Below are 18,234 nucleotides of genomic sequence, written 5' to 3'. Positions count from 1 at the left end.
ATTGCCTCTTATGTTCTATACATTGTGATGACTGCAATGATCTGAAAAATAGGTGAAAAAAGACAGCATTGTACTACTTATAGGAGCTTAGAGGTAGAGAAACAGATAGCTAATTACCAGACAGTTGAGAGAGCCTGTTAAGGGGCTTCCCTGGTTGCTGAGATGGTAAAGAATCCACCCTCAATGAGGGAGACCTGGGTTCAATCCCTGGGTTGGGAAGATCCTTTGGAGAAGGGCATGGCAACCCACTCCAGTATTTTTGCCTGCAGAATCCCATGGGCAGAGGAGTCTGGCAGGCTACAGTCCATGGGGTCATAAAGAGTTGGACATGACTGAGCAACTTTCACTTTCATATTATAAAAGTCTATGAAAATATTGATGGAAGCACAAATAGTTTATTCAAAAGAGTATGTGAGAAATTGTGATGTTTGCAGTTGATGGGTGAGTAAGGCTGACCTGGTAAAAAGGCCAGGAGGGACATTTCAAGCAGAAAGAGAAAGAACACATGGTCTGGGATGAGTGGAGCATGGTGTTGAGGAGAGCAGTGCCTGGGGGTGAGTGTGGAAGGATGGGCAGAGGCTGAGAGGGAAGGTCCTTGAACAGAAGGCTGAGCAGTTTGTGCTTTTTTTTAATGCAAGTCAATTCAAAAATTTTATTAAAGGTGTTTGAAAGTTGCAGTGTCATAACTAAAGCTGCCATTTATAACAGTAGTAGTATGGTGTGGAGCATGATTGGCAGGCGAGAGCCTCCTGCAAGGAGACTAGGCTGGAGGCTGTGATGGCCACATGAGACATAACGGGAGCCCAGCCAAGAAAGCAGGAGAGGATGGGTGTGGGAGGTGATTAGAAGGCACCTTTGGTGTGATTTTCTGACTACTGAATATCAGGGTTATTATTATTTTGCTCTGAGAGTCCCAGAACTTTTGAAGTTCTTTTTTTTTACTCCTTTTAAAATGAAATCTTCCTAAACCTACCATTTTCTGTTGTAATATTAGTATTTATATTTCTGAGCATAGAATTTTTCAAGGAAAGGGCTTTCTTTAGTCATGTCTTATTTTTAAAATCCCCTGGAAACTTGGACAAAAATTCAGTAAATTTTGAATTGAATCATGTCCCATTCAAATTGTCAAACAACTTTTGAGATATAATTTAACAGACATAAATTTGCTTGGATATTATTGAGAGTTTTAAAAAATTTTATAGATTGTAAAAAGCAAATAAAATCCTTTTGATTGTCTTTAAAGATGTCAACCTTATTCTTCTGAGAGTGGATTTGAGTTTTAAACATAACCAAAAGACATTCAGAATTGTCTGTTAATAAAATAATACTCTTTTAGTTAAAAAATAAGGTTTGAATATAGAATTTCTTTTGTTTTATTGTTCTGAGATGATCCTGAAGTGACATTGATAATAATAATTTAGATGTATGAAATGATGTATTTAAATGATAAATCATAGTTTTATAATGTTTTTAGGTATATTAAACAGGTGCCCTTGAAAATAATATTATAAATTCATGGTGATACTTTATATATGAAAATATGTTTATTAATAGACATACCTTATAAGCATATCAATATATACATACATTTTTCTATTAGGTAAAGGCTTAATCATCTACTTCACTCTGTGGTAACATAACTGTATTAGCAATAGCATGCCACACAAATAACCATATTCTATCATGCTGTAATTATGCCACACTATACCATCCTGTAGTTAGGGATTGGGAAGATCCCCTAGAAGAGGACGTGGCAACCCACTTTAGTCTTCTTGCCTGGAGAATCTCATGGACAGAGGAGCCTGGCGGGCTGTAGTCCATAGGGTCGCACAGAGTCGGACCCGAGTCGGACCCGACTGAACCAGCTGTGCGCATACCATCCTGTAGCATATGATTCCGTATGTCAGTGAGTAACTATAATATCAGTACCCCAGTGGTTTTGAGGTTGAATATGATTATGGTTTTGACATGTTAAGTTGAAGTAGGTACTTATAAGATGTTTAGATGTACATGTATACAATTATTAACTAAACCATATTCAAACTATTAATTGTAACAGATGTGCATTATAGCAAATTTGTATAATTTAATATCTAATTCAGGAGCAAGTATTGCATCTAGTATTATGTCACTTAAATTGCTTTCAATCTGGTACTGTTCACTTCCTCCTTTTTTATAACAATAACTTATTGAAGTGATTGAGCCTGTGCTTTAAAAGAATGACACTAAAGACCTATTTATTTTAATAAAATATCATTTGACTTGTTCCTTCTTGCCTTGTTCAATTCTAGGGGAAACAGTGCAAAATTCTTTAGGAAAGGACATATGCATATTGGGAAGTGTATAGAGGAACGTGATTATGAATATAAAGCCAAACAGTCCGAGAAACTGAATTTGTTTACTTTGCAGAGGAGATAATTCAAGAGGTTATGAAACTATTAAAACCCATTCATTTATATTTAGTTAATAACAAATGTGTAAGGCATTATTCAAAGTACTTCATATAAAATTTTAAAATTTTTATAGCAACCCATCAGTCAGATTCTACTCCCCCCACCCCATTTTACCGATGATGAAACTGAGACATGATACAAAGATTTTAAGGTCATGGCTTATATATGGAGCAAAGTTTCCACCCAGGCAGCCTGAATTAGGAGCTTTCCAGGTGGTGCTAGTGTAAAGAATCTGCCTGCCAGTGCAGGAGACTTAAGAGACGTGGGTTCGATCCCTGGGTCGGGAAGATCTCCTGGAGGAGGGCATGGCAATGCACTCCAGTTTTCTTGCCTCGAGAGTCTTATGGACAGCAGAGCCTGGCAGACTACAGTCCTTGGGGGTCACAGAGAGTTGGACATGACTGAAGCGACTTAGCATCAGCACCCGCACCAGCCTGAATTAGAATGGGTACTTTCTAAAGATGCATTTGTGCAACAGGTGGATATTGAAGAGCTGTTATAGCTAAAGAGCTATGCTTGGAACTCTTGGTAATCTGGAGATGATTAGGTTGTAGATCCCCTGTTCAAAAAGTTTGCAGTTCTAACAGTTTAAAGAACTATTATCTGGTAAGGAAATTATATCGATTCTGGATAGTAGAACCTCAAGTAATATGCCAAAGACCAGAGATGAAATTTTGGGAATGTTCATTTGGTCTTAATGTAAGAAAGACATTTAGTAAGACTCCTTACATTTGGCATAAAGCTTTTACATTTCAACAGGACTGCTTTTAATGGTCACAATGCTTGTGATATAATAGGCAGCTTTAGAAATTAATGTGGTCTTGGTCACTGAAAATGAGACACTAGAGTTTAAGTGGCTTGTCCAAGGTCATACAGCTGTAGTGAATGTCAGGACCTGTTTGAATAAATTTTAAAATGAGCACTGAAAGTTCCGGAAGGGTGAAAATCATGCCTGTCAAATTCTTTGTGGTATTCTCAGCATGTGGCAAAATCCTTTGCATGTATTGTTGGCGTTCAAATTTTTGTTAAGTAAATGAAAACTTATATGCAGCCAACTTATAACATTTATTAATACAAATTACTGAAATGAAAGATTATAAGGTATTGCTTATTAATAATTATTTCTATAGTCATAGATTTTAGAAACATCATTCACAATTATTTTACTTACATGTTCTACTATATGTTCTGTATATGTTCAATATTTTTTCAACCATTTGGGGATAGTTCAGCTACAATGTAGCTTAATAAAGTATGTTTTCTTTAAGTTACTTAATACTTTTATACAGCCTTAGAGGACTTTTGATAAAACTACAGGTTCTTTACCATCATAATGCAAATTTTCCATTGTTATTCCAGCTACTCTTTTATGTCTACCTTTCATATCTGACCTTTTTATGTTATAGTCCAAATAACTTTGAACTTTTTTCAAATCATCCACATTGCATAAAAATCTAGCTTCTTATATTGAGTACAGACTGTTAATACACAAAAAAGAGATTGTTGGTTCCAGAAAATTGCTCCACCATAGTAACTTCTTGCTACTTTAAATTCAGTAAACAGCCATATACAGTGTATTTATTTTATATTTGGTGATGAACAATTTTTAAAAATTTCTTAAACTTTAGAGTTATTTCTTTGATAAAGAACCAGGGATTAGAAAAAGGTACAACATGTATATGTATTGTTGGGTTAATTATAATCATTCCTAATAAATGACATTCTATTCAGCCTAAATCTTTTATGAGAAAATGATTTGTATTTATTTTGCATTTAGGCATCCCAGAAGAATACAGGGAAGATACTGAATATCAGCATAAGCTAAATATGATTGAAAAGCAGTGTTTTAGGAATGATATTCACAAATTGGTCCTGGCAGCTTTGAACAGGGTATGTATAATATGGATTCTGCCTTTATACTCTTAACTAGAATATGAAATTTGGGGATGTATGGGGGCTTTTATTAGCTTAAGTTTCCCATGTTCTGTTTACTATGATAGTAAGAAGTTATCTGTTTAGAAACATAAGATGACAGTAGGGATGTAAGGGGAAGAGATGCCATTCCAGCTAAGAGAAGTGCACGGTCAATTACAGATTTTGACAGGTTCTTTTGATAAATCCATTTGAGTCAATTCAGTCAGAGAGAGAAATCTGGATGTTCACCTTAACCTCATGAGTGATGTCAGGAGCCGTGGCTGCTGTTTTCTCTTTCTGTCCTCCTGGTCTTTCTTTTCTGGTCCCATGCTGAAAGGTTCAGTCCATGAAGACACACAGTGAGCAACATTGAAGTTTGTTTGTTTTTTTTTTCATTTATTTTTATTAGTTGGAGTCTAATTACTTTACAATATTGTAGTGGGTTTTGCCAAACATTGACATGAATCAGCCATGGATTCACATGTGTCCCCCATCCTGATCCCCCCTCCCACCTCCCTCTCCATCCCATCCCTCTGGGTCTTCCCAGTGCACCAGGCCCAAGCACTTGTCTCATGCATCCAACCTGGGCTGGTGGTCTGTTTCACCCTTGATAGTATACTTGTTTCAATGCTGTTCTCTCAGAACATCCCACCCTCGCCTTCTCCCACAGAGTCCAAAAGTCTGTTCTATACATCTGTGTCTTTTTTTCTGTTTTGCATATAGGGTTATCGTTACCATCTTTCTAAATTCCATATATATGTGTTAGTATGCTGTAATGGTCTTTATCTTTCTGGCTTACTTCACTCTGTATAATGGGCTCCAGTTTCATCCATCTCATTAGAACTGATTCAAATGAATTCTTTTTAATGGCTGAGTAATATTCCATGGTGTATATGTACCACAGCTTCCTTATCCATTCGTCTGCTGATGGGCATCTAGGTTGCTTGCATGTCCTGGCTATTATAAACAGTGCTGCGATGAACATTGGGGTGCACGTGTCTCTTTCAGATCTGGTTTCCTCAGTGTGTATGCCCAGCAGTGGGATTGGCAATATGGCAATTCTGTTTCCAGTTTTTTAAGAAATCTCCACACTGTTTTCCATAGCGGCTGTACTAGTTTGCATTCTCACCAACAGTGTAAGAGGGTTCCCTTTTCTCCACACCCTCTCCAGCATTTATTGCTTGTAGATTTTGGATAGCAGCCATCCTGACTGGCGTGTAATGGTACCTCATTGTGGTTTTGATTTGCATTTCTCTGATAATGAGTGATGTTGAGCATCTTTTCATGTGTTTGTTAGCCATCTGTATGTCTTCTTTGAAGAAATGTCTGTTTAGTTCTTTGGCCCATTTTTTTTTTTTTTAATTCCCTGTGCTTTTTTGTATTGTACTCCTTAGAGATAACCTATGAAATAGCTCAGTGTTCATTGTTTCTTCCTAGTGTTAGGCATTTACAAACACTGGGTTTCCTGCTGGTTCAGCAGTAAAGAATCTGCCTGTGATGCAGGAGATGGAGGAGACATGTGTTTGATACCTGGGTTGGGAAGATTCCCTGGAGAAGGAAATGGCAACCCACTTCAGTGTTCTTGCTGTGAAAATCCCATGGACAGAGGAGCCTGGTGGGCTACAGTCTGTGGGGTCGCAAAGAGTTGGGCACAACTTAGCCACTGAGCATGCACATAACTATGTACATTCACAATGATATGCTATAATTAATCAATGAATAATCATATTAAGTCTGAAAAAAAGAGAAGAGAATTATGTTTATGTTGTGCAATGAAAAAGGTGTTGATGGAATTAAGATGGTTTGGAAGTTTAACATAAGATGAATTGGTTCTTTATAAAAGATATAAAAGTAAAGATGTAAAGATTAGGTTAGTGTTTTTATGAAAGGAAAAGAGTAGTCAAAGTAATTAATGGACATAATTCCTTTTGATTTAGTATACTTTGAAAAATGTCATGAATTAAATAGAAGAACCTGCAGAGAGATCTTCAAACATTCATTTTAAACTGAACTTTATAATGTAATTGTCTATGATACATTTGAGTCATTTTTCCTCAGACTTTAATATGATTCTTGAAGATAGCTTTGGGTTGAATTTAATTCTAGAAATACTTGGTGAAAATAAGAATGTAGAAGGAACTGTGTTAGGCGCTGGGAGGACAAAAATGAATATGCTTTGTATCCTTCTGTAATGGATCTCATAATCTGGCTGGGGAAGTAACAGCTATGCATAAAACATAAAACAACACTTAAGTTGTTCGGTATTAGCACTTATGAGCTGCACTAGTTTTATGAACAGTACTTTAGGTACAGTAAATTGTGTCTGACTTTTGGGACCCCATGGACTGTAGCTTACCAGGCTCCTCTGTCTATGGGATTTGCCAGGTAGGAATACAGAAGTGGTTTGCCATTTCCTTCTGCAGGGGATCTTTCCAACCCAGGGATTGAACCTGGGTCTCCTGCATTGCAGGCAGACTCTACTGACTGAGCCAACAGAGAAGCTCAGAACTAGAGGAAAGAATAGTTAATTTTATTCATGATGTGTGTTGGTGAAAAGCAAGTGGTACCAGAAAAGCCTTTTGGTAACTTTGATTCTGGTTATGTCTTCTTTCCTAACATTATTGAATACAGGTCTGATAGAGTGGAAGGAGTTGCCAGGCAAGGGAGAAGGATTGTACTTAACTGCCATCAGTACTGTGATGCCAAGAAAATCATCGTGCTCCTGGGTCTTACTTTCTTTTGCTATATAATCCCAGGAGAAGTGGTTGAGAAACTCCCTGTTAGTCACTGAGTTGTGTCCGACTCTTTGTGACCCTATGTACTATAGCCCATTACACTACTCTCTCCTTGGGGTTCTCCAGGCAAAAATACTGGAGTGGGTTGCCACTTCCTTCTCCAGGGGATCTTCTTAACCCTGGGATCAAACCAGGGTCTCCTGCATTGCAGGTGGACTCTTTACTGCCGTGAGTCACCAGGGAAATCCGAGAACCTCCCTACCCCTTTCTTTATTTTCCGAGCCACACTTGGATAATGACACAGCATCTCACTAAATAGTGACTGCCATTTGTGGGCAAGGAATTAAGGTCATGGGGAAGCAGAAGTGGTACTGTTTTGTTTTTAAAAATCTCCCCTGTGTAATTCCCCTGATTCTTTTCTGTGCTTGAGAAAAAAAATGCTCTAAAATATATATATTTTTAGTTCTAAAATCCCATAATTGCATGTGTCGCTCTGAATAAATGTTACAAGGCATCAGAGATTTTAGATCCAAAAACTGTTGATGCAGTAAAATGAATGGCCATTAAAAATAAGCCTCTTCTTGGATAGCAAACTTCCAAATAAGATAGAATTTGAGATTCAACTAAGATCTACAATGCAAAGATTATTAAAAGTATTTATTAAGGTGAATCAATGTCTGGAGGTGTACATAAATCCAGTAACATTCAGACTGAAGTTAAACCTGTCTGAAATATTAACATTCCATTTATGCTCGATCCTTTTAGCTTTTTCTACACATGAAAACTTTCAGTAATCTGTTCCGGAGAGATCTATTTGCCCAGTGTTGTCTCTGGAGAACACAGTGGAAAATAGAGCTCTCAGCATTTCGGTCACATCTGTGCTTTGTGGGCAGTGGCACTGCTGTTGTCTTGTCCAGAAACTTATGAAGTCAGACCAATCCTCTCATTAAATGTACACAAGTCAGAGAGCATGTGTGCTTCTCAAAAACCTTAAAGCAACATGTACTCAGTTTAAATACTGAGGATACTGATTTCAATCGTGATTAATATATAGTGAAAGCAAGAACTGATTTGTGAAAGCAACAGCAATAACAAAAACAAAGAGAAATTACATAGGAGTAAGGCAAATAAAAGTTTATAGAACTACTCCAAAGAAGACTCTGAAACTCAACTGGGAGTACAGAGGAAGAGTTAAACATAGGAAAATATATACCCTCTGTTTTGATAAAATTACTACTTTTTAAAAATTGAAAATTTATCTGCATTTATGAATCCTTATAAAAATAACAATGGTATTTCCTGGAACTAGGTAAGCTAATGTACAATTTTGAGAAAATTAATTAAATAATTACATGAATAATCAAGATAATTTAGAGAAAGAAGATAATTAATATGGCTTAACTCTAGTATTAATAGTTTATCAAATGTATTATAAAACTTTAGTGATTATACTGGTGTGACATTGGCACTAGAGATAGATCAGTATCACACAATGGTGATTTAGGAGAGAGACTCAAATGCAAATTTTCAATTCGTGTATGATATTTCCCAACCACCACAAGGGAAAATAGATTGCTCAGTAACTTGTATTGAATCAACTAATTCTCTGGCCATCTGGAGAAAGCAAAGGAAGCTGCATATTTACATTACTCATTTAAAGAATCAAATCTCATGTGAATGAGATTTAAAAGTAAAAATGAATCTGGCATAGATTCTCAATCAGGGAAGAATACTGGAGTGGGTAGCCATTCCTACCCACCCAGAGCTCAAACCTGGGTCTCCCACATTGCAGGCAGATTCTTTACAGTCTGAGCTGCCAAGGAAGCCCACGATCATTATTAAAGAAATGTAAATTAGAAACAAAACAAAAACCTTGTTGGAGGAAATTTAGTAATACTCATCTACATTAAAATGGACATGTTTTCTGACCAGCTATCCAACTCTAAGAATTTATAATATAGATACACGTGTATATGTGCACAACATTTTTTAGCAAGAATATTTATTGTGGCATTATTTGTAGTAAGAAGAATGTGGCAGCAAACTAAATGCTCACATGGTAATCATTAGTGTTGTTTGCCCCCTTCTGGTGATTCTGGGATTGCATTTATTGGTGCTTTTGTAGTTGGATTGAGTCACGTAATGGTTTTGGCCAAGGAGTTCTAAGCTGAGGTTTCATTTGTGATTTCTGGACCAAGCATTTGATTGCTGGTGCGGCATCTTATAGAATACTCTCTCAGGTACTGTGACCTGTGATATCTGAGCTGGTGGTTGCTCAGTTAGCACGACTCCCAGAGTGGCTGTGCTGAGCAGAGGCCCTCTCCTGATCTATAACACGTATGAAGCATGAATCAAAATTGAACGTTTTCTTTTTCCAGCTTATGTAGTTTTGAGGTTGTTACTACAGGTTAGTTTAGTCTGTGCTGACAATACAATCCTTATCAATAGATCCCAAGTAAATAGATTGTAATATTTTGAAGCTGTGTAGTTCTCTGTAGGGATTAAAAGCAACTTGGTGAGATTCCTAATGTGTTGCCAAGGAATTAAGTACAGTTTTCCATGAATATGACAAATATATTACCCAGGTATTCCTTTTTTTCCCTTCACATATATTAGCACATTATGCATACTTTTGGTGAAATTAGTGTATTTTCACTTCTTTATATCTTCTCTCTTCCCTTTATCACTCAGTTAAAGCAGATTATATGGTCTTTAGTTTTATGACTTTAAGTGTATAACATATTCTAATGTGTATGGCCCCTGGAATCAGGATATCTGTATTTGAATCTGGCTTCACCATCTATAGACGAATGTATTCTGAACAAGTTTTTTGAAGTCTCCGTTACATTATCTATAATATGGAGATAATAGATGGATTTTCACTTAGGGTTATTATGAAGAATTTTATGAGATAATTTTATGAGATAATTATGAAGAATTTTATGAGATAATGCCATGTACTCTATACAATGCCTGGCACATAGTATACAGTCAGTAAATGTTAGTTAATATTATTACTATTAGATTTAAAACTATCTTTGGACTCATGGCTATAAAAGATGAGAAAATTGAAGTATTCGCACCATCTTCCTATTTTTACCTATTTTCTAACCAACTTTGTTAAATAAATTAATTCTGCATTGACAAGTTTTTAAATATTTGCATTCAACTCTATAACCATACTTAATAAGTTGTTTTCATCTTCTTCCTACAGTCATGTGGCTTCAGTGTTCACTGCAAGTTCTTTTGCTGCAGCTTTTCCATTTATTTTTTAGTTGTCTGTGTCTTTTAAAAAAAGATTCATTTCCTGAAAATTTTGTTGTTGTCTCTGTATTTGGACACTTGAAAAAACAGTTTGGTTGATTGCACAGTATTGGGGTTTTGTTTTCTTTTCTTTGAAAACCTTTTAGGCATTTCACTGTTTTGTAGTACTGAATGTTTTAGTGGAACAGTCTGAGGCCAATTTAATTCTTTTCTCATTTTTAAATGGTTTGGTATTTTTATCTGGATGCCCAAAGGATTCATTTTCTTGGAATCTACTTTATTAGGATATATCTCAGTGTTAGTCCCGGACTATGGTATCTTCTTTTTAACTATACATTAATTTTTTTTCTGGAAAGTTTTTCTGAGTTGCAGTTGGCTTGGCTGGCAGTTAGGAAAGAGACTGATGTGGGCATTTTCCCCTTGAGTTGGCTAGCTGACTCACTACAGAAAATATTTTGATTGTTTTTGTAGCCTTTGAAAAAACTTGGAAAATTGTGAAGCATAGGTAACAGGATGTTTCTAATTAATATTTGTAGATGTCCAACATTGGTACTTAACAAAATTTCATGTGGACAACACTTGCTAGTAAATTAATTTCAATTCCTGTTTGAATAACAATGTAATGAATGACTATTTTCAAGATAGAACATTTAATAAGTGAAAGTCCATTATAGGGTTGTAAATATCATACATATATACATAATGATATTTACTTTTCAAATTTTATGAAACTGTCAAAATCAGATATCACTATTTAAAATCATCAAATAGTTTATTTGAACTCCATCACATATAATAATGTGATACTCTGCATTCCCTTTCTACATAGACAAATCATGGATTTCCTGTTGCTAGTAATCAGGTGCACCATCAAACTGCACCTGAAATAGAGGATTAGGGAAGCTCAAGAGAGCAGAAACAATAGTTGAGTAACAACTTGTTAGAGGTGATGGTATTAAGGGCAAGAACAGGCACTTTATAAATATAAGTGAAAGTGAAAGTGTTGTTTGCTCAGTCGTGTCCGACTCTTTGCCGCCTCATGGACTGTAGCCCACCAGGCTCCTCTGTCCGTGGGATTTCTATGCAAGAATTCTGGAGTAGGTTGCCATTTCCTTCTCCAGGGGATCTTCCCAACCCTGGGCTGGAACCGGGGTCTCTCACACTGCAGGCTGATTCTTTACTGTCTGAGCCATCAGGTACTTAATTTTTGCATAAAAATAAGCCTGTGGGTGCATTCTGAGCTTAAGAGCAGGACCAGCTATATAACCCAGTACAAGATGAAAATGCAGGACCTTCTGTTTAAAATTATGAAGAATTTTAAGGTGGTGGCTGCAGGGTATTAAACCAGGTCTGGGGCCCTTCTGAGCACAGGGATCTGTGTTGTTGCTCATGCGTACTCCTCAGGCTGACCTCCCGAGGAGGCAGAAATGGTGGTATAAAACAAAGTTCAAAATGGCACTCTGAGTTTTCTTGTTTTTCTTTGAGAAGATAATAAACTTTTAACTTTGAACATCTAAGTTTAAGATACTAGTGTCAAACAAAGAGAAATATGGACTTCGAACTTAAGAGAGTTTAAGCTTATGCTTTGAGTTATCTGCTCAAAGGTTTCTGTATCTCAATTTTTTTCACCAATAACACAGGGATAATAATTGTGTGTCCGCATCATAGGGTGAGTGCGAAGATTAAATGAGTTAATACATATGAAGTGCTTAAAAGAATGTCTGGCACATAGCAAGCGCTCCTTAGGTTTTGGTTATCCTCGTGGTTGTTGCCAGTGTTGTTATGGTGACTTGAAGCCGTGATAGTATATGAAATTCCATCCATGAATAGAAGAGTTTTAAGAAGAGCTCTTTGGACAAAGTTTGAAGTTGAAAGAAGTGATTGTGAACGAGATGGATAAATGAATAGTTTTAAGCTTGAGAATAATTAGGGAGATTACTGTGTCATGGAAATCAAGGGAGGAAAGAGTAGCAATTGAGTTGTTAAAGAACTTTTTTCATTGAATGGTTTTAATTTGGAGTGGTTAGGACAGAAGCCTGATTATGTGAAATTAAGAGGTGGGAAGAATGTAGAGGTAGTGGGTGTAGACTCTTCTATTAAGTTTAGAAATGAAAGAGGAGTGGTAGCTTGATAGAAGGAAAGATCAATTTAGGGATATTCTCTCCCAGTGAGAAGTCTTTCACTTCTGAGAAGAGTGTTCGTTCATCCCAAGGCCTGAATTATGCCGTCACTCGGTGTTCATTGCATGGATGATGGTTTATCTCATTTCACCCTCATAACAATACTGCATTATTAGAATCATTTTCGAGGTGAAGAAAACCAGACAAACTTTGAGCCATCCCTTCAGCTTCACTCTGCACCACTTTGAATTTCTTTATATTTTTGAATAATACCTTCTGACTAAATACCACTTCTCAGTAAATGTTATTTCAGTCATTTTTAATGGCCCAGAGATTCATGGAACTCTTTAAGTGATGAGACAGTTCAAGCCCAAATTTGATTGACTCCAACCTGATATACTTTTACTACTCAAGGAATTGGTAAAATGGAAATAATGGTGGGGAAAATTGCCAAAGGAGACAAGAATATGAGTGTCTTACTGAAATGAAAAATGAAATGGTATCTGAACTGAGCAGTTCAGTGGTGGAGGAGGATGACACAGGATGAGAAAATGATGCTTCTGTCCATAATCTATATGAAGAAAGATGCGAATAAAAAACACATGAGAGGTATTGAGGGACAAGACTGGGAAATAAATGAAAATCTGTTCAGTGACAATAGGGGGAGGTGAAACAGGTTGGAAGGCAGTAGGTTTTTGTTGAAGAGGCTACATCAGAATTTGAGGTCTGACTGGAAGCTGTTTCAGCTCTATAGTGAAGGTGTTATCTAGTGGCTAAGTCATTTCTGACTCTTTCTGACCCAGTGGACAGAAGAGTTCTCTGTCCTTCACTATCTCCTGAAGTTTGCTCAAATTCATGTCCATTGAGTCGGTGATGCTATACAACCATCACATCCTGTCACCTCCTTCTCCTCCTGCTGTCTATCTTTCCCAGCATCAGGGTCTTTTCCAGTGAGTCGGTTCTTCACATCAGGTGGCCAAAGGATTGGAGCTTCAGCTTTAGCATCTGTCTTTCTAATGAATATTCAGGGTTGATTTCCTTTGGGAATTGACTGCTTTGGTCTCCTTGCTGTCCAAGGGACTCTCAAGAATCTTCTCCAGCACCACAGTTAGAAACATCAGTTCTACAATGCTGAGCCTTCTTTATGATCCAAGTCTCACATCCATACCTGACTACTGGAAAAATTATAGGTTTGAATATATGGACCTTTGTTAGTGATATGATGTCTCTGCTTTTTAATAAACTGAAGAGGTTTGTCATAGGTTTCCTTCCAAGGAGCAAGTGTCTTTTAATTTCCTGACTGCAGTCATGGTCCACAGTGATTTTGGATCCAAGAAAATAAAATCTATCTCTGCTTTCACTTTTTCCTTTTCTATTTGCCATGGGGTTGCAAAGAGTCGGACATGACTGAGCAACTGAACTGAACTGAACTGAATGGGACCAGATGCCATTATCTTAGTTTTTTGAATGTTGAGTTTCAATCCAGCTTTTTCACTCTCCTATTTTATCCTTGTCAAGAAGCTTTTAGTTCCTCTTCACTTTCTGCCATTAGAGTGGTATCATCTGCATATCCGAGGCTGTTGATATTTCTGCTGACAATCTTGATTCCAGCTTGAGATTCACCCAGCCTGACATCTCACATAATGTACTCTGCATAGAAGTTAAATAAACAGAGTGACAGCACACAGCCTTGTCTTACCTTTTCCCAATTTTGAACAAGTCAGTTGTTCCATGTCTGGGTTCTAGCTGTTACTGCTTGACCCACATATAGATTTCTCAGGAGACAGGTAGGGTGGTCTGGTTTTCCACCTCTTTAAGAATTTTCCACAATTTGTTGTGATCCACAACAGTCAAAGGCTTTACCATAGTCAGTGAAGCTGAAGTAGATGTTTTTCTGGAATTCTCTTGCTTTCACCAAGATCCAGCAAATGTTGGCAATTTGATCTCTGGTTCCTCTGTCTCTTTGAAGCCCAGCTTGTACATCTGGAAGTTCTTGGTTCACATACTGCCGAAACCTAGCTTGAAGGATTTTGAGCGTAACCTTGCTAGCATATGAAATGAGTGCAATTGTACAGTAGTTTAAACATTCTTTGGCATTGCCCATCTTTGGGGTTGGAATCTGACCTTTTCCAGTCCCATGGCCACTGATGAGTTTTCCAGATTTGCTGTCATATTGAGTTTAGCACTTTAAAAGCATCATCTTTTAGGATTTTGAATCTCTCAGCTGGAATTCCATCACTTCCACTAGCTTTGCTTGTAGTAATGCTTCCTAAGGCCCACTTGACTTCACAATCCAGGATGTCTGGCTCTAGGTGAGGGACTACCTAGAACATCATTAAGAGCACCATGGAAAAGCAAAGTGTAAGAGGTAAATGTCACAGACATTGAAAGAGGGGAGATGTGATTGTGATTGTCACATGATTGGAAGGTGTGTTGTTGATTGTTTTCTTGTTAGTCAGTGAGAAGGATGGCCTTGGCAAAGTAGTGGCTTCTATTAGAATACCTGTCAAATAATGTCAAATTCTGGAAGAATTGAATTTAAAAGGTTGGAAGAGATTAAGATTCTTGACTTTTAAGGCAGAAGCATTTATATTAAAGCACTAGTCCTGACTGTGCTATGCTTTGTTGCTCAGTCGTGTCCAGCTCTTTGTGACCACATGGACTGTAGCCCGTCAAGCTCCTCTGTCCATGGGATTCTCCAGGCAATAATACTGGAGTGGATTGCCATGCCCTCCTCCAGGGAATCTTCCTGACCCAGGGAGTGAACCCAGGTTTCTTGCATTGCAGGTAGATTCTTTACCATCTGAGCCACCAGGGAAGTTCTAGTCCTGACAATTGTTAGCTATGTGACTTGAGTTCTTTTTCTTGCATCTTTAAAGTTGGCGAACCTATTGTACAAAACTTGACGGGGAATAAATGAGCTATAACATGTAAACATATAAAGAGTAAATTCTCAGTTAGTATTTTCTATGATGAGGGACAGCATTGCATTTTTATGGTTTAGAGTTTAGGCTGTGATAGCAAATGTCTTTGACTTGGTATCTTCTCAGCAGTGTACAATCTACATTCAATGAACTCATCTTTTAATGGGAATCAGATTAGTATATATTTAATAAGGATGCTCTGAAAAGAAAAGCATGTGAAATTACTTAGTACAGTGCCTGGCAAAGAAGAGGTACTTAATAAGTGCAAAAATGTTAGCTCTTATTCTTAATAATAAATAAAAGTAATTAGCGATATGAGGCAGAGTCAAAAATGGTAATTTTATTTGGACTCCTTAGTTTATGTTTCATCAGCCTATAAGCTGGCTTTAACTAAGGTAAGTATTAGAATTCATTTTTTAACACAACAAATATTCTTTTTTTAATTATTTATTTATTTATATTATTTTTTATTAGTTGGAGGCTGATTACTTTACAATATTGTAGTGGTTTTTGTCATACATTGACATGAATCAGCCATGGAGTTACATGTATTCCCCATCCTGGTCCCCCCTCCCACCTCCCTCTCCACCCAATCCCTCTGGGTCTTCCCAGTGCATCAGGTCTGAGGACTTGTCTCATGCATCCAACCTGGGCTGGTGATCTGTTTCACCATAGATAATATACATGTTTTGATGCTGCTCTCTTGAAACATCCCACCCTCGCCTTCACCCACAGAGTCCAAAAGTCTGTTCTATACATTTGTGTCTCTTTTTCTGTTTTGCATATAGGGTTATTGTTACCATCTTTATAAATTCCATATATATGTGTTAGTATACTGTAATGGTCTTTATCTTTCTGGCTTACTTCACCCTGTATAATGGGCTCCAGTTTCATCCATCTCATTAGAACTGATTCAAATGAATTCTTCTTAATGGCTGAGTAATATTCCATGGTGTATATGTACCACAGCTTCTTTATCCATTCGTCTGCTGATGGGCATCTAGGTTGCTTCCATGTCCTGGCAATTATAAACAGTGCTGTGATGAACTTTGGGGTGCACGTGTCTCTTTCAGATCTGGTTTCCTTGGTGTGTATGCCCAGGAGTGGGATTGCTGGGTCATATGGCAGTTCTATTTCCAGTTTTTTAAGAAATCTCCACACTGTTTTCCATAGCGGCTGTACTAGTTTGCATTCCCACCAACAGTGTAAGAGGGTTGTCTTTTCTCCACACCCTCTCCAGCATTTATTGCTTGTAGACTTTTGGATAGCAGCCATCCTGACTGGCGTGTAATGGTACCTTATTGTGGTTTTGATTTGCATTTCTCTGATAATGAGTGATGTTGAGCATAACACAGCAAATATTCTTAATTATCCTTTTGACTTTTAGTTCATTGGAAGTCCTGGGATTCAGAAGTGTGGATTAAAAGTAATTTCGTCTATAACACATTTTCCTGATGCACTAGAGGTGTTATCCCTGGAAGGTGCTATTGATTCGGTGCTTCATACACTGCAGATGTATCCAGATGACCAAGGTTGGTACAACTGAAGTCAGGATTTAGATTTTTATAGGCCTTTAGCTATTAGTTGGACATGCTTAAATTTTTTCTTCAGTTTTTGAGATTTAAAACAGTGCATTTTATTATTTTTTTTCTTTTATTTTTCTAGAAATTCAGTGTCTGGGTTTAAGTCTTATAGGATGTTTGATTACAAAGAAGAATTTATGCACGGTAACTGGGTATCTGCTGGCGAAAATTCTGATTTCCACCCTACAGCGATTTAAGGATGTTGGTGAAGTACAGATAAAAGTATGTGCATTATCTTGAAGGGAATTGAGATCTTGTACGGCTTTCTCTTTCAGAGCAGCTGGTGTAACTCCTACTTAGCATTAATGGGTATATTCTAGCTAATTGAAAACCATTTATCATTTCATACTATTTTTGTTATAGCAGATGAAGAGAACTGGGTTGAATTTCAAAATATTGTTATGTTTCATTAGTAAATCTCTAAAATTAGTACATTTGTCATTATCTTTTCTATGAAAAAACAGAGCACGTGCTAAAGAAATTTCAGCCAGCTGAGCTTTATTTTCTTTGTTGTTCAGTTGCTCAGTCATGTCCAACTCTCTGTGACCCCACGGACTTGGACTGAAGCACGCCAGGGTTCCCAGTCCTTTACTATCTCTTGGAGTTCACCCAAACTCAGGCCCACTGAGTCAGTGATGCCATCCAGCCATCTCATCTTCTGTCACCCCCTTCTCCTCTTGTCCTCAGTCTTTCCCAGCATCATGGTCTTTTCCAATGAGTCAGCTCTTTGCATCAGGTGGTCAAAGTATTGGAGCTTCAGCTCCAGCATCAGTCCTTCCAATGAATATTCAGGGTTGATTTCCTTTAGGATTAACTGGTTTGATCCCCTTGCTGTCTAAGGGACTTTTATTTGCTTAGATTTTAAATAAATAAAAGTTACAATTATTATGAAGTTTGTCATTCTCTGTGTTTTATTTGAGCTGCTTACTTAGTAATTTTTCCCCTTAATTTTGTTCTTGCAGTGAAACAATATTTTAAACGTTCTTCATTAAGCAAAATTTAAAATGCAATCTATATTAGCTGTCTATGAGGAATCCAAGATATTGGTTTAGGATTAATTCAGGGAAGATGAAGTAGTAAATTATTTCAGAGTCCTTTTATTTTAATGTTAACAAAACAAGTTTGTTTGTTTTTTGAGAATTTCTGACTTGGTTGTAGTGTTTTTGGTAATGAAGTTTACAACTTTCATAAACCATACTCAGCAAATATTTTCAAAAATGGCAGCACTGACCAGGAGTGAA

At 37.1% G+C, this 18,234-nt stretch overlaps 1 protein-coding gene across 5 annotated transcripts in view; it reads left to right on the top strand.

Annotated features, from left to right (window-relative positions):
- The window catches only part of LRRK2 (leucine rich repeat kinase 2), a 192,376-nt gene that overhangs the window by 44,941 nt on the left and 129,201 nt on the right, over positions 1-18,234 (top strand). For all 5 annotated transcript variants that reach the window (XR_011483287.1, XM_070454571.1, XM_070454570.1 and 2 more), the window contains 3 exons: positions 4,231-4,343; positions 16,798-16,942; positions 17,076-17,215. Coding sequence is in view for 4 of the 5 variants with exons in the window: in XM_070454571.1 (XP_070310672.1) it covers positions 4,231-4,343; positions 16,798-16,942; positions 17,076-17,215 (398 nt within the window). In the remaining variant the exon portion in view is untranslated. The remainder of the gene's footprint in view (positions 1-4,230; positions 4,344-16,797; positions 16,943-17,075; positions 17,216-18,234) is intronic.

Source organism: Odocoileus virginianus, chromosome 24 (genome assembly GCF_023699985.2).
Source record: "Odocoileus virginianus isolate 20LAN1187 ecotype Illinois chromosome 24, Ovbor_1.2, whole genome shotgun sequence".
Classification (NCBI taxonomy): domain Eukaryota; kingdom Metazoa; phylum Chordata; class Mammalia; order Artiodactyla; family Cervidae; genus Odocoileus; species Odocoileus virginianus.
Note: the sequence above shows the minus strand (reverse complement) of the source record. Positions and strands in the feature narration are given on the sequence as shown.